The sequence below is a fragment of the Oncorhynchus gorbuscha genome, linkage group LG05, assembly GCF_021184085.1.
Source record: "Oncorhynchus gorbuscha isolate QuinsamMale2020 ecotype Even-year linkage group LG05, OgorEven_v1.0, whole genome shotgun sequence".
Classification (NCBI taxonomy): Eukaryota; Metazoa; Chordata; class Actinopteri; order Salmoniformes; family Salmonidae; genus Oncorhynchus; species Oncorhynchus gorbuscha.
The window spans coordinates 4,655,770-4,676,489 of NC_060177.1; the positions used below are offsets into that span (position 1 = coordinate 4,655,770).

General features: G+C 46.6%; 1 protein-coding gene across 1 annotated transcript in view; it reads left to right on the forward strand.

The window, feature by feature from the left end:
- Positions 1 to 18,052, forward strand: part of LOC124035459 (WD repeat-containing protein 88-like) — a 31,935-nt gene extending 13,883 nt beyond the window's left edge. Inside the window, exons 4-11 of the mRNA XM_046348913.1 lie at positions 3,453 to 3,516; positions 5,590 to 5,728; positions 8,308 to 8,437; positions 11,663 to 11,847; positions 15,209 to 15,291; positions 15,531 to 15,599; positions 16,304 to 16,396; positions 17,488 to 18,052. Coding sequence (XP_046204869.1) covers positions 3,453 to 3,516; positions 5,590 to 5,728; positions 8,308 to 8,437; positions 11,663 to 11,847; positions 15,209 to 15,291; positions 15,531 to 15,599; positions 16,304 to 16,396; positions 17,488 to 17,676 — 952 coding nt within the window. The 3' untranslated portion in view covers positions 17,677 to 18,052. The remainder of the gene's footprint in view (positions 1 to 3,452; positions 3,517 to 5,589; positions 5,729 to 8,307; positions 8,438 to 11,662; positions 11,848 to 15,208; positions 15,292 to 15,530; positions 15,600 to 16,303; positions 16,397 to 17,487) is intronic.
- Positions 18,053 to 20,720: the final 2,668 nt, after the last annotated feature.

Sequence of the window (20,720 nt, forward strand, 5' to 3'; positions counted from 1 at the left end):
GGGTATAGGGCTGGTTATAGGGCTGGTTATAGGGCTGGGAATAGGGCTGGTTATAGGGATTGGAATAGGGCTGGGTATAGGGCTGGGTATAGGGCTGGTTATAGGGCTGGGGATAGGGCTGGTTATAGGGCTGGTTATAGGGCTGGGGATAGGGCTGGTTATAGGGCTGGGAATAGGGCTGGGTATAGGGCTGGGTATAGGGCTGAGTATAGGGTTGGGAATAGGGCTGGGTATAGGGCTGGGTATAGGGCTGGGTATAGGGCTGGGAATAGGGCTGGTTATAGGGCTGGGGATAGGGCTGGTTATAGGGCTGGGGATAGGGCTGGTTATAGGGCTGGGAATAGGGCTGGGTATAGGGCTGGGAATAGGGCTGGTTATAGGGCTGGGAATAGGGCTGGGTATAGGGCTGGGAATAGGGCTGGGTATAGGGCTGGGTATAGGGCTGAGTATAGGGCTGGGGATAGGGCTGGTTATAGGGCTGGGAATAGGGCTGGGTATAGGGCTGGGAATAGGGCTGGTTATAGGGCTGGGGATAGGGCTGGTTATAGGGCTGGGAATAGGGCTGGGTATAGGGCTGGGTATAGGGCTGGGGATAGGGCTGGTCATAGGGCTGGGTATAGGGCTGGTTATAGGGATTGGAATAGGGCTGGGAATAGGGCTGGTTATAGGGATTGGAATAGGGCTGGGAATAGGGCTGGTTATAGGGCTGGGGATAGGGCTGGTTATAGGGCTGGGAATAGGGCTGGGTATAGGGCTGGGTATAGGGCTGAGTATAGGGTTGGGAATAGGGCTGGGAATAGGGCTGGGAATAGGGCTGGTTATAGGGCTGGGTATAGGGCTGGTTATAGGGCTGGGTATAGGGCTGGGAATAGGGCTGGGGATAGGGCTGGGTATAGGGCTGGGTATAGGGCTGGTTATAGGGATTGGAATAGGGCTGGTTATAGGGCTAGGAATAGGGCTCGGAATAGGGCTCGGAATAGGGCTGGGTATAGGGCTGGGAATAGGGCTGGTTATAGGGCTGGTTATAGGGCTGGGAATAGGGCTGGGAATAGGGCTGGTTATAGGGCTGGTTATAGGGCTGAGTATAGGGCTGGTTATAGGGCTGGGAATAGGGCTGGGTATAGGGCTGGGTATAGGGCTGAGTATAGGGTTGGGAATAGGGCTGGGTATAGGGCTGGGTATAGGGCTGGGTATAGGGCTGGGAATAGGGCTGGTTATAGGGCTGGGGATAGGGCTGGTTATAGGGCTGGGGATAGGGCTGGTTATAGGGCTGGGAATAGGGCTGGGTATAGGGCTGGGAATAGGGCTGGTTATAGGGCTGGGAATAGGGCTGGGTATAGGGCTGGGAATAGGGCTGGGTATAGGGCTGGGTATAGGGCTGAGTATAGGGCTGGGGATAGGGCTGGTTATAGGGCTGGGAATAGGGCTGGGTATAGGGCTGGGAATAGGGCTGGTTATAGGGCTGGGGATAGGGCTGGTTATAGGGCTGGGAATAGGGCTGGGTATAGGGCTGGGTATAGGGCTGGGGATAGGGCTGGTCATAGGGCTGGGTATAGGGCTGGTTATAGGGATTGGAATAGGGCTGGGAATAGGGCTGGTTATAGGGATTGGAATAGGGCTGGGAATAGGGCTGGTTATAGGGCTGGGGATAGGGCTGGGAATAGGGCTGGGTATAGGGCTGGGTATAGGGCTGAGTATAGGGTTGGGAATAGGGCTGGGAATAGGGCTGGGAATAGGGCTGGTTATAGGGCTGGGTATAGGGCTGGTTATAGGGCTGGGTATAGGGCTGGGAATAGGGCTGGGGATAGGGCTGGGTATAGGGCTGGGTATAGGGCTGGTTATAGGGATTGGAATAGGGCTGGTTATAGGGCTAGGAATAGGGCTCGGAATAGGGCTCGGAATAGGGCTGGGTATAGGGCTGGGAATAGGGCTGGTTATAGGGCTGGTTATAGGGCTGGGAATAGGGCTGGGAATAGGGCTGGTTATAGGGCTGGTTATAGGGCTGAGTATAGGGCTGGTTATAGGGCTAGGAATAGGGCTCGGAATAGGGCTCGGAATAGGGCTGCGAATAGGGCTGGGTATAGGGCTGGGAATAGGGCTGAGTATAGGGTTAGGAATAGGGCTGGGAATAGGGCTGGGAATAGGGCTGGGGTATAGGGCTGGGTATATATATGTCTTTCTGTCTCCATGGCCAACCCGCAGCACACAGCCCTATTAGTGCCATAGGTGCCATAGGTGCCAAATAGTGCACTATATAGGGAATAGGGTGCCATTTTGGACACAACCCTGTCAAGATCTTTTGTTACTTCACACCTTCTTTATTTGCACTTCCCTTTTGGCAACCTTGGCAACCCTGGTAACCTTGGCAACCCTGGTAACCCTGGCAGAGGAGATGTCCCAGAGGGCAACAGGGAGGGAGGTGATCACACATAGGGAGTCTAGACTCTAGACCTCCGCTGAAACAGTAACCCTAGTTAATGGGTTACTACTGGGTTTGCTGTTGCACTAGTCTAGTGGCATTGAGGTGATATCTTAAAATAAAACTATATTATGGTATTTGTTTCATTAGTCCATTGTTGACATAGTCACTGCAATCGAGTTTTCAAGACATGTAACTTTCAAAATTCAGAAACCATTCTCTCTCTCCCCCCCACTCCCACCCTCTCTCTCTCTCTCTCTCTCTCTCTCTCTCTCTCTCTCTCTCTCTCTCTCTCTCTCTCTCTCTCTCTCTCTCTCTCTCTCTCCCCCTCTCTCTCTCTCTCTCTCTCTCTCTCTCTCTCTCTCTCTCTCTCTCTCTCTCTCTCTCTCTCTCTCTCTCTCTCTCTCCTCTCTCTCTCTCTCTCTCTCTCTCTCTCTCTCTCTCTCTCTCTCTCTCTCTCTCTCTCTCTCTCTCTCTCTCTCTCTCTCTCTCTCTCTCTCTCTCTCTCCTCTCTCTCTCTCTCCCTCCCTCCCTCTCTCCCTCCTCTCCCTCCTCTCTCTCTCTCTCTCCCTCTCTCTCTCTCTCTCTCCCTCTCTCTCTCTCTGTCGCTCTCTCTCTCTCTCTCTGTCTCTCTCTCTCTCTCTCTCTCTGTCTCTCTCTCTCTCTCTCTCTCTCTCTCTCCCCCTCCCTCTCTCTCTCTCTCTCTCTGTCTCTCTCTCCCCACTCCCTCCCTCCCTCTCTCTCTCTCTCTGTCGCTCTCTCTCTCTCCCCTCTCTGTCTCTCTCTCTCTCTCTCTCTCTCTCTCTCTCTCTCTCTCTCTCTCTCTCTCTCTCTCTCTCTCTCTCTCTCTCTCCCCCCTCCCTCCCTCTCTCCCTCTCTGTCGCTCTCTCTCCCCCCACTCCCTCCCTCTCTCTCTCTCTCTCTCTCTCTCTCTCTCTCTCTCTCTCTCTCTCTCTCTCTCCCTCTCTGTCTCTCTCTCTCCCCCCACTCCCTCCCTCTCCCCCCCCTCTCTCTCTCTCTGTCTCTCACCTAGGCTGATTACTGCATCATGGGACAAGACCCTAAATGCATGGGACCTGGAGACTGGCAAGATCATTGTGAATCTCAACCTCACAATGTGTTGTTGAGACCTATCTGTTACCTCTCTCTCTCTCTGTCGCTCTCTCTCTCCCTCTCTGTCGCTCTCTCTCTCCCCCACTCCCTCCCTCTCTCTCTCTCTACCTTCTCTCTCTCTCTGTCTCTGTCTCTCTCCCTCTATCTCTCTCTCTGTCTCTATCTCTCTCTCTCTGTCTCTGTCTCTCTCCCTCTATCTCTCTCCCTCTATCTCTCTCTCTGTCTCTGTCTCTCTCCCTCTATCTCTCTCTCTGTCTCTATCTCTCTCTCTCTGTCTCTGTCTCTCTCCCTCTATCTCTCTCCCTCTATCTCTCTCTCTGTCTCTATCTCTCTCTCTCTGTCTCTGTCTCTCTCCCTCTATCTCTCTCTCTGTCTCTCTCTCTCTCTCTCTCTCTCTCTCTCTCTCTCTCTCTCTCTCTCTCTCTCTGTCTCTCTCTCTCCCTCTCTGTCGCTCTCTCTCTCCCTCTGTCGCTCTCTCTCTCCCCCACTCCCTCCCTCTCTCTCTCTCTACCTTCTCTCTCTCTGTCTCTGTCTCTCTCCCTCTATCTCTCTCTCTGTCTCTATCTCTCTCTCTCTGTCTCTGTCTCTCTCCCTCTATCTCTCTCTGTCTCTATCTCTCTCTCTCTGTCTCTGTCTCTCTCCCTCTATCTCTCTCTCTGTCTCTCTCTCTCTCTCTCTCTCTCTCTCTCTCTCTCTCTCTCTCTCTCTGTCTCTCTCTCTCTCTCTCTCTATCTATCTCTCTCTCCCTCTCTCTCTCTTCCTCTCTCACTCTCTCTCTCTCTCACTCTCTCCCTCTGTCTCTCTCTCCCTCGCCCTCTCTCCATCTCTCTCCCTCTCTCTCTTTTTAACACTAATGAACATGGTGGATTTTCAGGATGTTTGACGAATCATAACGCCGGAGAGGGAGTATATAGGGAGTATATAGGGAGTATATAGGGAGTATATAGGGAGTATAGAGGGACTATATAGGGAGTATATAGGGAGTATATAGGGAGTATATAGGGAGTATATAGGGAGTATAGAGGGAGTATAGAGGGACTATATAGGGAGTATATAGGGAGTATAGAGGGACTATATAGGGAGTATAGAGGGAGTATAGAGGGAGTATAGAGGGATTATAGAGGGAGTATAGAGGGAGTATAGAGGGAGTATATAAGGAGTATATAGGGAGTATATAGGGAGTATAGAGGGAGTATAGAGGGAGTATAGAGGGAGTATAGAGGGAGTATAGAGGGACTATATAGGGAGTATAGAGGGAGTATAGAGGGAGTATAGAGGGAGTATATAAGGAGTATATAGGGAGTATAGAGGGAGTATAGAGGGAGTATATAGGGAGTATAGAGGGAGTATATAGGGAGTAACTCGGGGGGTATATAGGGAGTATAGAGGGAGTATATAGGGAGTATAGAGGGAGTATATAGGGAGTATAGAGGGAGTATAGAGGGAGTATATAGGGAGTATAGAGGGAGTATAGAGGGAGTATATAGGGAGTATAGAGGGAGTATAGAGGGAGTATATAGGTGACATAGCCTGTGTGTTACATAGTGGACTGCAGCTCAGAATCATAATGCCAGAGAGGGAGTATATAGGGAGTATATAGGGAGTATATAGGGAGTATATACATGACACAGCCTGTGTGTGTGTTACATAGTGGACTGCAGCTCAGAATCATAATGCCAGAGAGGGAGTATATAGGGAGTATAGAGGGAGTATAGAGGGAGTATATAGGGAGTATAGAGGGAGTATAGAGGGAGTATATAGGGAGTATAGAGGGAGTATAGAGGGAGTATATAGGGAGTATAGAGGGAGTATAGAGGGAGTATAGAGGGAGTATAGAGGGAGTATAGAGGGAGTATAGAGGGAGTATAGAGGGAGTATAGAGGGAGTATATAGGGAGTATAGAGGGAGTATAGAGGGAGTATATAGGTGACATAGCCTGTGTGTTACATAGTGGACTGCAGCTCAGAATCATAATGCCAGAGAGGGAGTATATAGGGAGTATATAGGGAGTATATAGGGAGTATATACATGACACAGCCTGTGTGTGTGTTACATAGTGGACTGCAGCCCAGGCTGGTCTCCTGACCTCATGTAGCGTCTCAGAGGACGGGAAGTACGTAGTCTCCTCCTCCGACCTGGAGAATGCAATCTGCCTGACCTCAGCTGATACAGGGGAGAGGCTCTTCCACATCAAAGGTACATCCTAAAGTCATTCAGCAATGGTTATTGATCTCTATATTGATTTTACCATTGAGCTATGCTAACGCTAAGGTCACTGCGTCTCAGTTTAAGTCATGTCTAATGGTAACATCAGGTCACTGAGTCTCAGTTTAAGTCATGTCTAATGGTAACATCAGGTCACTGAGTCTCAGTTTAAGTCATGTCTAGTGGTAACATCAGGTCACTGAGTCTCAGTTTAAGTCATGTCTAGTGGTAACATCAGGTCACTGAGTCTCAGTTTAAGTCATGTCTAATGGTAACGTCAGGTCACTGAGTCAGTTTAAGTCATGTCTAGTGGTAACATCAGGTCACTGAGTCTCAGTTTAAGTCATGTCTAGTGGTAACATCAGGTCACTGAGTCTCAGTTTAAGTCATGTCTAATGGTAACATCAGGTCACTGAGTCTCAGATTAAGTCATGTCTAGTGGTAACATCAGGTCACTGAGTCTCAGTTTAAGTCATGTCTAGTGGTAACATCAGGTCACTGAGTCTCAGTTTAAGTCATGTCTAATGGTAACATCAGTTCACTGAGTCTCAGTTTAAGTCATGTCTAATGGTAACGTCAGTTTAAGTCATGTCTAATGGTAACATCAGGTCACTGAGTCTCAGTTTAAGTCATGTCTAGTGGTAACATCAGGTCACTGAGTCTCAGTTTAAGTCATGTCTAGTGGTAACATCAGGTCACTGAGTCTCAGTTTAAGTCATGTCTAGTGGTAACATCAGATCACTGAGTCTCAGTTTAAGTCATGTCTAATGGTAACATCAGTTTAAGTCATGTCTAGTGGTAACATCAGGTCACTGAGTCTCAGTTTAAGTCATGTCTAGTGGTAACATCAGGTCACTGAGTCTCAGTTTAAGTCATGTCTAGTGGTAACGTCAGTTTAAGTCATGTCTAATGGTAACGTCAGTTTAAGTCATGTCTAGTGGTAACATCAGGTCACTGAGTCTCAGTTTAAGTCATGTCTAGTGGTAACATCAGATCACTGAGTCTCAGTTTAAGTCATGTCTAATGGTAACATCAGTTTAAGTCATGTCTAGTGGTAACATCAGGTCACTGAGTCTCAGTTTAAGTCATGTCTAGTGGTAACATCAGGTCACTGAGTCTCAGTTTAAGTCATGTCTAGTGGTAACATCAGGTCACTGAGTCTCAGTTTAAGTCATGTCTAATGGTAACATCAGGTCACTGAGTCTCAGTTTAAGTCATGTCTAGTGGTAACATCAGGTCACTGAGTCTCAGTTTAAGTCATGTCTAATGGTAACATCAGGTCACTGAGTCTCAGTTTAAGTCATGTCTAGTGGTAACATCAGGTCACTGAGTCTCAGTTTAAGTCATGTCTAATGGTAACATCAGGTCACTGAGTCTCAGTTTAAGTCATGTCTAATGGTAACATCAGGTCACTGAGTCTCAGTTTAAGTCATGTCTAGTGGTAACATCAGGTCACTGAGTCTCAGTTTAAGTCATGTCTAGTGGTAACATCAGGTCACTGAGTCTCAGTTTAAGTCATGTCTAGTGGTAACATCAGATCACTGAGTCTCAGTTTAAGTCATGTCTAATGGTAACATCAGGTCACTGAGTCTCAGTTTAAGTCATGTCTAATGGTAACATCAGTTTAAGTCATGTCTAGTGGTAACATCAGATCACTGAGTCTCAGTTTAAGTCATGTCTAATGGTAACATCAGTTTAAGTCATGTCTAGTGGTAACATCAGGTCACTGAGTCTCAGTTTAAGTCATGTCTAATGGTAACATCAGGTCACTGAGTCTCAGTTTAAGTCATGTCTAATGGTAACATCAGGTCACTGAGTCTCAGTTTAAGTCATGTCTAATGGTAACATCAGGTCACTGAGTCTCAGTTTAAGTCATGTCTAGTGGTAACATCAGGTCACTGAGTCTCAGTTTAAGTCATGTCTAATGGTAACATCAGTTTAAGTCATGTCTAATGGTAACATCAGGTCACTGAGTCTCAGTTTAAGTCATGTCTAGTGGTAACATCAGGTCACTGAGTCTCAGTTTAAGTCATGTCTAATGGTAACGTCAGTTTAAGTCATGTCTAATGGTAACATCAGGTCACTGAGTCTCAGTTTAAGTCATGTCTAGTGGTAACATCAGGTCACTGAGTCTCAGTTTAAGTCATGTCTAGTGGTAACATCAGGTCACTGAGTCTCAGTTTAAGTCATGTCTAGTGGTAACATCAGGTCACTGAGTCTCAGTTTAAGTCATGTCTAGTGGTAACATCAGGTCACTGAGTCTCAGTTTAAGTCATGTCTAATGGTAACATCAGGTCACTGAGTCTCAGTTTAAGTCATGTCTAATGGTAACATCAGGTCACTGAGTCTCAGTTTAAGTCATGTCTAGTGGTAACATCAGGTCACTGAGTCTCAGTTTAAGTCATGTCTAGTGGTAACATCAGGTCACTGAGTCTCAGTTTAAGTCATGTCTAATGGTAACGTCAGTTTAAGTCATGTCTAGTGGTAACATCAGGTCACTGAGTCTCAGTTTAAGTCATGTCTAATGGTAACGTCAGTTTAAGTCATGTCTAATGCTGCAATTCCCTCAGATCACCACAAGTCTACGATCACGCGGTGCCGGTTTGATCCTCAGAGTCAGCACGTAGCCAGTGTCTCTGAAGACAGAACCATCAAACTGTGGGACCTGGTCTCCACCCAAACCACACTCTCCATCAACAGGTGAAGATACCACTCATTATATTAGACTTTACACACGGTCCCTGAGATACCACTCATTATATTAGACTTTACACACGGTCCCTGAGATACCACTCATTATATTAGACTTTACACACGGTCCCTGGGATGATAGATACCACTCATTATGTTAGACTTTACACACGGTCCCTGAGATACCACTCATTATATTACACTTTACACACGGTCCCTTTGATGATAGATACCACTCATTATATTAGACTTTACACACAGTCCCTGAGATACCACTCATTATGTTAGACTTTACACACGGTCCCTGAGATACCACTCATTATATTAGACTTTACACACGGTCCCTGGGATGATAGATACCACTCATTATGTTAGACTTTACACACGGTCCCTGAGATACCACTCATTATATTACACTTTACACACGGTCCCTTTGATGATAGATACCACTCATTATATTAGACTTTACACACAGTCCCTGAGATACCACTCATTATGTTAGACTTTACACACGGTCCCTGAGATACCACTCATTATATTAGATTTTACACACGGTCCCTGGGATGATAGATACCACTCATTATGTTAGACTTTACACACGGTCCCTGAGATACCACTCATTATGTTAGACTTTACACACGGTCCCTGAGATACCACTCATTATATTAGACTTTACACACGGTCCCTGGGATGATAGATACCACTCATTATGTTAGACTTTACACACGGTCCCTGAGATACCACTCATTATATTAGACTTTACACACGGTCCCTGAGATACCACTCATTATATTAGACTTTACACACAGTCCCTGGGATGATAGATACCACTCATTATGTTAGGCTTTACACACGGTCCCTGAGATACCACTCATTATATTAGACTTTACACACGGTCCCTGAGATGATAGATAACATGCTGCCAGGCTGACCAGAGCATCAAGGAACATCATGACAGCTGTTTTGTTGTTGTTGTCATGTCTGACCGCGGACGTCCTTAAAAAAGATTTGTCAGCTGTGTTTACGGTCCACGGTGGACTGGGAGAACTCACTGGTCTCATAATGACACCTCAGATCGTTGTGTTTATGGTCCACGGTGGACTGGGTGAACTCACTGGTCTCATAATGACACCTCAGATCGTTGTGTTTATGGTCCACGGTGGACTGGGTGAACTCACTGGTCTCATAATGACACATCATATCGTTGTGTTTATGGTCCACGGTGGACTGGGTGAACTCACTGGTCTCATAATTACACCTCAGATCGTTGTGTTTATGGTCCACGGTGGACTGGGTGAACTCACTGGTCTCATAATGACACCTCAGATCGTTGTGTTTACGGTCCACGGTGGACTGGGTGAACTCACTGGTCTCATAATTACACCTCAGATCGTTGTGTTTACGGTCCACGGTGGACTGGGAGAACTCACTGGTCTCATAATGACACCTCAGATCGTTGTGTTTATGGTCCACGGTGGACTGGGTGAACTCACTGGTCTCATAATGACACCTCAGATCGTTGTGTTTATGGTCCACGGTGGACTGGGTGAACTCACTGGTCTCATAATGACACCTCAGATCGTTGTGTTTATGGTCCACGGTGGACTGGGTGAACTCACTGGTCTCATAATGACACCTCAGATCGTTGTGTTTATGGTCCACGGTGGACTGTTGTAACACACTCCCTGCAGTTAAATTATAATCTAACCTGGCATCAGGACATGTAGACCCAGTAGCTAGAGACAGACTGTATGTCAGAACTAGGACACCTTGTGTTTTACACAATCATCTGATACGCCTGGGATTTAACCTTCAAGCTGTCCTCTTAAAATACAGGATCAAATATCGCTGTGTTCTCGTGATAAACACTAAACACAGGGCTCTCATTATAAAAACATGCGCTGTAGTACAGTGAACTAAAATATAGCCTGGCATTATGTCTGAGATTGATGCAGTACAGTGAACTAAAATATAGCCTGGCATTATGTCTGAGATTGATGCAGTACAGTGAACTAAAATATAGCCTGGCATTATGTCAGAGAGATTGATGCAGTACAGTGAACTAAAATATAGCCTGGCATTATGTCTGAGATTGATGCAGTACAGTGAACTAAAATATAGCCTGGCATTATGTCAGAGAGATTGATGCAGTACAGTGAACTAAAATATAGCCTGGCATTATGTCAGAGAGATTGATGTAGTAACAGTGAACTAAAATATAGCCTGGCATTATGTCAGAGAGATTGATGCAGTAACAGTGAACTAAAATATAGCCTGGCATTATGTCAGAGAGATTGATGCAGTACAGTGAACTAAAATATAGCCTGGCATTATGTCAGAGAGATTGATGCAGTAACAGTGAACTAAAATATAGCCTGGCATTATGTCAGAGAGATTGATGCAGTAACAGTGAACTAAAATATAGCCTGGCATTATGTCAGAGAGATTGATGCAGTACAGTGAACTAAAATATAGCCTGGCATTATGTCTGAGATTGATGTAATACAGTGAACTAAAATATAGCCTGGCATTATGTCAGAGAGATTGATGCAGTAACAGTGAACTAAAATATAGCCTGGCATTATGTCAGAGAGATTGATGCAGTAACAGAGAACTAAAATATAGCCTGGCATTATGTCAGAGAGATTGATGCAGTACAGTGAACTAAAATATAGCCTGGCATTATGTCAGAGAGATTGATGCAGTAACAGTGAACTAAAATATAGCCTGGCATTATGTCAGAGAGATTGATGCAGTACAGTGAACTAAAATATAGCCTGGCATTATGTCAGAGAGATTGATGCTGTAACAGTGAACTAAAATATAGCCTGGCATTATGTCAGATTGATGCAGTACAGTGAACTAAAATATAGCCTGGCATTATGTCAGAGAGATTGATGCAGTACAGTGAACTAAAATATAGCCTGGCATTATGTCAGAAAGATTGATTCTGTAGAGTGAACTAAAATATAGCCTGGCATTATGTCAGAGAGATTGATTCTGTAGAGTGAACTAAAATATAGCCTGCCATTATGTCAGAGAGAACTTTTCATTAGCTTCAAATGAACCTCGTCCACTAGCTATTGCACACATTTCAAACTAATTAGTGTTAGTCAAGGTCACGTTGAGGCTGTCGTAACCAAGCCTCCAGAGCTTGTGGGGGGGGGAAACCCCAATATTTCCAATATGCATTATGACAATACTCATTGTTGTTCTATCCTGTCCCAAACACAGCACCCACACCAACGTCATCTCCAACTGCTGTTTCACTGCTAACGGACGCTACTTGTGCACTGCATCATGGGACAAGACTCTGCAGCTGTGGGACGTCCAGACAGGAGCATTCCGTTCCCACGGTGGCCTGACCCTGAGCAAAGGACACGACGGATCCGTCAGCTCCTGCACCTTCTCTGTGGATGGTAGGGTAGACATATCAGTCTTCTCTGTGGACGGTAGGGTAGACATATCAGTCTTCTCTGTGGATGGTAGGGTAGACATATCAGTCTTCTCTGTGGACGGTAGGGTAGACATATCAGTCTTCTCTGTGGACGGTAGGGTAGACATATCAGTCTTCTCTGTGGACGGTAGGGTAGACATATCAGTCTTCTCTGTGGATGGTAGGGTAGACATATTAGTCTTCTCTGTGGACGGTAGGGTAGACATATCAGTCTTCTCTGTGGACGGTAGGGTAGACATATCAGTCTTCTCTGTGGATGGTAGGGTAGACATATCAGTCTTCTCTGTGGACGGTAGGGTAGACATATCAGTCTTCTCTGTGGATGGTAGGGTAGACATATCAGTCTTCTCTGTGGATGGTAGGGTAGACATATCAGTCTTCTCTGTGGATGGTAGGGTAGACATATCAGTCTTCTCTGTTGATGGTAGGGTAGACATATCAGTCTTCTCTGTGGACGGTAGGGTAGACATATCAGTCTTCTCTGTGGATGGTAGGGTAGACATATCAGTCTTCTCTGTGGATGGTAGGGTAGACATATCAGTCTTCTTCTCTGTGGGTGGTAGGGTAGACATATCAGTCTTCTCTGTGGATGGTAGGGTAGACATATCAGTCTTCTCTGTGGACGGTAGGGTAGACATATCAGTCTTCTCTGTGGATGGTAGGGTAGACATATCAGTCTTCTCTGTGGATGGTAGGGTAGACATATCAGTCTTCTCTGTGGGTGGTAGGGTAGACATATCAGTATTCTCTGTGGATGGTAGGGTAGACATATCAGTCTTCTCTGTGGATGGTAGGGTAGACATATCAGTCTTCTCTGTGGATGGTAGGGTAGACATATCAGTCTTCTCTGTTGATGGTAGGGTAGACATATCAGTCTTCTCTGTGGATGGTAGGGTAGACATATCAGTCTTCTCTGTGGATGGTAGGGTAGACATATCAGTCTTCTCTGTGGATGGTAGGGTAGACATATATACATATATATACACTATATATATATATACTATATATATACTAACTACTATATACTACTACTGATAGACTGTCTGTAGTTCTTTGTTGTTGTCCAGGGTCAGTCCTCTGCCTCTAATACTACTACTGACAGACTGACTGTAGTTCTCTGTTGTTGTCCAGGGTCAGTCCTCTACCTCTAATACTACTACTGACAGACTGACTGTAGTTCTCTGTTGTTGTCCAGGGTCAGTCCTCTGCCTCTAATAATACTACTGACAGACTGACTGTAGTTCTCTGTTGTTGTCCAGGGTCAGTCCTCTACCTCTAATACTACTACTGACAGACTGACTGTAGCTCTCTGTTGTTGTCCAGGGTCAGTCCTCTACCTCTAATACCACAGACTGACTGTAGTTCTCTGTTGTTGTCCAGGGTCAGTCCTCTGCCTCTAATACTACTACTGACAGACTGACTGTAGTTCTCTGTTGTTGTCCAGGGTCAGTCCTCTACCTCTAATACTACTACTGACAGACTGACTGTAGCTCTCTGTTGTTGTCCAGGGTCAGTCCTCTACCTCTAATACCACAGACTGACTGTAGTTCTCTGTTGTTGTCCAGGGTCAGTCCTCTGCCTCTAATACTACTACTGACAGACTGACTGTAGCTCTCTGTTGTTGTCCAGGGTCAGTCCTCTACCTCTAATACCACAGACTGACTGTAGTTCTCTGTTGTTGTCCAGGGTCAGTCCTCTGCCTCTAATAATACTACTGACAGACTGACTGTAGTTCTCTGTTGTTGTCCAGGGTCAGTCCTCTACCTCTAATACTACTACTGACAGACTGACTGTAGCTCTCTGTTGTTGTCCAGGGTCAGTCCTCTACCTCTAATACCACAGACTGACTGTAGTTCTCTGTTGTTGTCCAGGGTCAGTCCTCTGCCTCTAATACCACAGACTGACTGTAGTTCTCTGTTGTTGTCCAGGGTCAGTCCTCTACCTCTAATACCACAGATTGACTGTAGTTCTCTGTTTTTGTCCAGGGTCAGTCCTCTGCCTCTAATACTACTACTGACAGACTGACTGTAGATCTCTGTTGTTGTCCAGGGTCAGTCCTCTGCCTCTAATACCACAGACTGACTGTAGTTCTCTGTTGTTGTCCAGGGTCAGTCCTCTGCCTCTAATACCACAGACTGACTGTAGTTCTCTGTTGTTGTCCAGGGTCAGTCCTCTGCCTCTAATACTACTACTGACAGACTGACTGTAGTTCTCTGTTGTTGTCCAGGGTCAGTCCTCTACCTCTAATACTACTACTGACAGACTGACTGTAGCTCTCTGTTGTTGTCCAGGGTCAGTCCTCTACCTCTAATACCACAGACTGACTGTAGTTCTCTGTTGTTGTCCAGGGTCAGTCCTCTGCCTCTAATACTACTACTGACAGACTGACTGTAGCTCTCTGTTGTTGTCCAGGGTCAGTCCTCTACCTCTAATACTACTACTGACAGACTGACTGTAGTTCTCTGTTGTTGTCCAGGGTCAGTCCTCTACCTCTAATACTACTACTGACAGACTGACTGTAGCTCTCTGTTGTTGTCCAGGGTCAGTCCTCTACCTCTAATACTACTACTGACAGACTGACTGTAGTTCTCTGTTGTTGTCCAGGGTCAGTCCTCTACCTCTAATACCACAGACTGACTGTAGTTCTCTGTTGTTGTCCAGGGTCAGTCCTCTACCTCTAATACTACTACTGACAGACTGACTGTAGTTCTCTGTTGTTGTCCAGGGTCAGTCCTCTGCCTCTAATACCACAGACTGACTGTAGTTCTCTGTTGTTGTCCAGGGTCAGTCCTCTGCCTCTAATACTACTACTGACAGACTGACTGTAGTTCTCTGTTGTTGTCCAGGGTCAGTCCTCTACCTCTAATACTACTACTGACAGACTGACTGTAGTTCTCTGTTGTTGTCCAGGGTCAGTCCTCTACCTCTAATACTACTACTGACAGACTGACTGTAGTTCTCTGTTGTTGTCCAGGGTCAGTCCTCTACCTCTAATACTACTACTGACAGACTGACTGTAGTTCTCTGTTGTTGTCCAGGGTCAGTCCTCTACCTCTAATACCACAGACTGACTGTAGTTCTCTGTTGTTGTCCAGGGTCAGTCCTCTACCTCTAATACCACAGACTGACTGTAGCTCTCTGTTGTTGTCCAGGGTCAGTCCTCTGCCTCTAATACCACAGACTGACTGTAGTTCTCTGTTGTTGTCCAGGGTCAGTCCTCTACCTCTAATACCACAGACTGACTGTAGTTCTCTGTTGTTGTCCAGGGTCAGTCCTCTACCTCTAATACCACAGACTGACTGTAGTTCTCTGTTGTTGTCCAGGGTCAGTCCTGGTGTCGGGGGCGTATGACAGAACAGTGGCTGTGTGGAACATGGAGACCCTCTGCAAGACCCTGGAGTTGAAGGTAGCTTCATGCTCTGTCCTACTTCAGACACATTTTAAGGCAAACGTGTGTGTGTGTGTGTGTGTGTGTGTGTGTGTGTGTGTGTGTGTGTGTGTGTGTGTGTGTGTGTGTGTGTGTGTGTGTGTGTGTGTGTGTGTGTGTGTGTGTGTGTGTGTGTGTGTGTGTGTGTGTGTGTGTGTGTGTGTGTTTCAAACAGGTGTGTGTGTGTGCCCTCATGTGTGTGTTTTTGCTAACCGTAGGGACATGCAGATTGGGTGACAGATGTGGCAATCAGTGCGGACAAAAAATGGGTGGCCTCAGCTTCCAAGGTACAAACACACACCCCAATGTCATGTCCTACGTCATGTCCTATCCCTTCAGGTCACAGTAGATATACACCTCAATGTCATGTCCTACGTCATGTCCTATCCCTTTAGGTCACAGTAAACACACACCTCAATGTCATGTCCTATCCCTATAGGGCACAGTAAATATACACCTCAATGTCATGTCCTACGTCATGTCCTATCCCTTTAGGTCACAGTAAATATACACCTCAATGTCATGTCCTATCCCTATAGGGCACAGTAAATATACACCTCAATGTCATGTCCTACGTCATGTCCTATCCCTTCAGGTCACAGTAGATATACACCTCAATGTCATGTCCTACGTCATGTCCTATCCCTTTAGGTCACAGTAAACACACACCTCAATGTCATGTCCTATCCCTATAGGGCACAGTAAATATACACCTCAATGTCATGTCCTACGTCATGTCCTATCCCTTTAGGTCACAGTAAATATACACCTCAATGTCATGTCCTACGTCATGTCCTATCCATTTAGGTCACAGTAAATATATACCTCAATGTCATGTCCTATCCCTTCAGGTCACAGTAAATATATACCTCAATGTCATGTCCTATGTCATGTCCTATGTCATGTCCTATCCCTATAGGTCACAGAATATGTCCCCTTTGTTACCATACCATTTTGCATTATTATAAATGTTGCTATGTGTGTTTTGAAGGACACCACTGTCAGGTTGTGGAATATAGAACACTCTGAAGATATCCCTGCCGTTATTGAGACCAGGAAGGCTCAGGGCTATCATATCCTCCAGGTTGGTAATTGTACCACACACTGCTCCCTTGTATGTAGAGTGAGACCTGATCCTAGATCACCACTCCTACCCTGAGACCTGATCCTAGACCACCACTCCTAAGCTGAGACCTGATCCTAGACCTGATCCTAGACCACCTCTCCTACCCTGAGACCTGATCCTAGATCACCACTCCTACTCTGAGACCTGATCCTAGACCACCACTCCTACCTACCCTGAGACCTGATCCTAGATTACCACTCCTACCCTGAGACCTGATCCTAGACCTGATCCTAGATCACCACTCCTACTCTGAGACCTGATCCTAGACCTGATCCTGGATCACCACTCCTACCCTGAGACCTGATCCTAGATCACCACTCCTACCCTGAGACCTGATCCTAGACCACCACTCCTACCCTGAGACCTGATCCTAGACCACCACTCCTACCCTGAGACCTGATCCTAGACCACCACTCCTACTCTGAGACCTGATCCTAGACCACCACTCCTACTCTGAGACCTGATTCTAGATCACCACTCCTACCCTGAGACCTGATCCTAGACCTGATCCTAGATCACCACTCCTACCCTGAGACCTGATCCTAGACCTGATCCTAGATCACCACTCCTACCCTGAGACCTGATCCTAGACCTGATCCTAGATCACCACTCCTACCCTGAGACCTGATCCTAGACCTGATCCTAGACCTGATCCTAGACCTGATCCTAGACCACCACTCCTACCCTGAGACCTGGTCCTAGACCTGATCCTAGACCACCACTCCTACCCTGAGACCTGGTCCTAGACCTGATCCTAGACCACCACTCCTACCCTGAGACCTGGTCCTAGACCTGATCCTAGACCACCACTCCTACTCTGAGACCTGGTCCTAGACCTGATCCTAGACCTGATCCTAGACCACCACTCCTACCCTGAGACCTGGTCCTAGACCTGATACTAGACCTGATCCTAGACCACCACTCCTACCCTGAGACCTGATCCTAGACCTGATCCTAGACCACCACTCCTACTCTGAGATGCTTTGCGAATAAAACAGATTATTTTGGTGACACTGTTTTGGTGAACCTAATCCAGTCTTGTCTTTCAGTGTGAGGAGTGTGGAAAGGCTTTCTCCATTTCTCGACTGGAGAACTCCGACTTGGTCACAAAGTGTGTGTTCTGCCGATTGAAGACAGAAACCAGATCCCATCTTCAACCACCTCCTCTGTTGTCTAGTGTTCTGCCGATTGAAGACGGAAACCAGATCCCATCTTCAACCTCCTCCTCTGTTGTCTAGTGTTCTGCCGATTGAAGACGGAAACCAGATCCCATCTTCAACCTCCTCCTCTGTTGTCTAGTATTTGAATGTATTATTTTCTAATGCTTGTATGTTACTGTATATAACTAGGTCCTGTGTTAATTGAGTACTGTATCCTGTTAAAACTCTATTTGTTCATTGATTTTGTCAGAAAACAACTAAAGTATCACTGCATTGAAGTGCTAGCTGTGCCACTAGACATTCTGGGTTCGAGGCCGGCCGCGGCCCGGAGACCCATGGGGCGGCACACAATTGGCCCAGCGTCGTCCGGGTTAGGGGAGGGTTTGGCCGACAGGGATGTTCTTGTCCCATCGCGCACTAGTGACTCCTGTGGCGGGCTGGGTGTAGTGCACGCTGACCAGGTTGTTTCCTCCGACACATTGGTGCGGCTGGCTTCCGGGTTAAGTGGGCATTGTGTCAAGAAGCAGTGCGGCCTGGTTGGGTTGTGTCCGTGTGGGAGTTGCAGCGATGAGACAAGACTGTAACTACAGTCTTGGACAGGACAGCTATGGACAGCTATGGAGAACACACCTGGAGTCTAGGACAGCTATGGACAGCTATAGACAACACACCTGGAGTCTAGGACAGCTATAGACAACACACCTGGAGTCTAGGACAGCTATAGACAACACACCTGGAGTCTAGGACAGCTATGGGGAACACACCTGGAGTCTAGGACAGCTATGGGGAACACACCTGGAGTCTAGGACAGCTATGGGGAACACACCTGGAGTCTAGGACAGCTATGGAGAACACACCTGGAGTCTAGGACAGCTATAGACAACACACCTGGAGTCTAGGACAGCTATGGAGAACACACCTGGAGTCTAGGACAGCTATGGAGAACACACCTGGAGTCTAGGACAGCTATGGAGAACACACCTGGAGTCTAAGACAGCTATAGACAACACACCTGGAGTCTAGGACAGCTATAGACAACACACCTGGAGTCTAGGACAGCTATAGACAACACACCTGGAGTCTAGGACAGCTATGGGGAACACACCTGGAGTCTAGGACAGCTATGGAGAACACACCTGGTGTCTAGGACAGCTATAGACAACACACCTGGAGTCTAGGACAGCTATGGAGAACACACCTGGAGTCTAGGACAGCTATAGACAACACACCTGGTGTCTAGGACAGCTATAGACAACACACCTGGAGTCTAGGACAGCTATAGACAACACACCTGAAGTCTAGGACAGCTATAGACAACACACCTGGAGTCTAGGACAGCTATAGACAACACACCTGGAGTCTAGGACAGCTATAGACAACACACCTGGAGTCTAGGACAGCTATAGACAACACACCTGGAGTCTAGGACAGCTATGGGGAACACACCTGGAGTCTAGGACAGCTATGGGGAACACACCTGGAGTCTAGGACAGCTATGGGGAACACACCTGGAGTCTGGAGTCTAGGACAGCTATGGAGAACACACCTGGAGTCTAGGACAGCTATGGAGAACACACCTGGAGTCTAGGACAGCTATGGGGAACACACCTGGAGTCTAGGACAGCTATAGACAACACACCTGGAGTCTAGGACAGCTATGGAGAACACACAATGATGCATGACAGATGAAGCTACAGTAGTAGCCCCAGTAGTGATGACAGATGAAGCTGCAGTAGTAGCCCCAGTAGTGATGACAGATGAAGCTGCAGTAGTGATGACAGATGAAGCTGCAGTAGTAGCCCCAGTAGTGATGACAGATGAAGCTGCAGTAGTGATGACAGATGAAGCTGCAGTAGTGATGACAGATGAAGCTGCAGTAGTGATGACAGATGAAGCTGCAGTAGTAGCCCCAGTAGTGATGACAGATAAAGCTGCAGTAGTGATGACAGAGGAAGCTGCAGTAGTAGTCCCAGTAGTGATGACAGATGAAGCTGCAGTAGTGATGACAGATGAAGCTACAGTAGTAGACCCAGTAGTGATGACAGATGAAGCTACAGTAGTTGTCCCAGTAGTGATGACAGATGAAGCTACAGTAGTAGTCCCAGTAGTGATGACAGATGAAGCTACAGTAGTAGCCCCAGTAGTGATGATAGATGAAGCTACAGCGATCACTAACCTTCTAGACATCAGAACAGCGATCACTAACCTTCTAGACATCAGAACAGCGATCACTAACCTCCTAGACATCCAAACAGAGATCACTAACCTTCTAGACATCAGAACAGCGATCACTAACCTTCTAGACATCAGAACAGCGATCACTAACCTTCTAGACATCCAAACAGAGATCACTAACCATGTTTTGGTTGAAGATTTCTACTTCACCAGTTGGCAGCAGGTGATGTACTGTTCATTCCATACCAGGCTCTAATCCCGGGACTCCAAAGAGGAAGAGACGGCACAAACGAGTCAGTAAACCACCGCTCTCAAGTGGCGCAGCGGTCTAAGGCACTACAGACCCTGGTTTGATTCCAGGCTGTATCACAGCGGTCTAAGGCACTGCATCTCAGTGCTAGAGGCGTCAATACAGACCCTGGTTCGATTCCAGGTTGTATCACAACCGCCCGTGATTGGGCGGTGCACAATTGGCCCAGCGTCATCCAGGTTAGGGTTTTGCCGGAGTAGGCCGTCATTGTAAATAACAATTAGTTCTTAACTGACTTGCCTAGTTTAAATAAAGGTTACATTTTAAAATATACCCTCAGTTCTATTGGTGAACGTACCAATCACTGGAGAATAAACTGGATGAGCTCTGCTGGAGACTATCCTATCAACGGGACCTGAAGAACTGGGATATCCTGTTTCACGGAGTCGTGGCTGAACTATGACATGAATAATATACATCTGGCTGGTTTTTCCTGTGTGAAGACCGTAGGGCAGCTTTGGGTAAGGCTAAAGGGGAAGGTGTCTCTTATGTTAACAACAGCTGGTGCACCATCTCTAATCTTAAGGAAGTCTCTAGGTTTTTCTCGCCAGAGTTAGAATATCTCATGCATGATAAGCTGCAGACCATACTGTTTATTAAAAACAAAAACAAAAGTATGATTTAAGAAGTAAACATC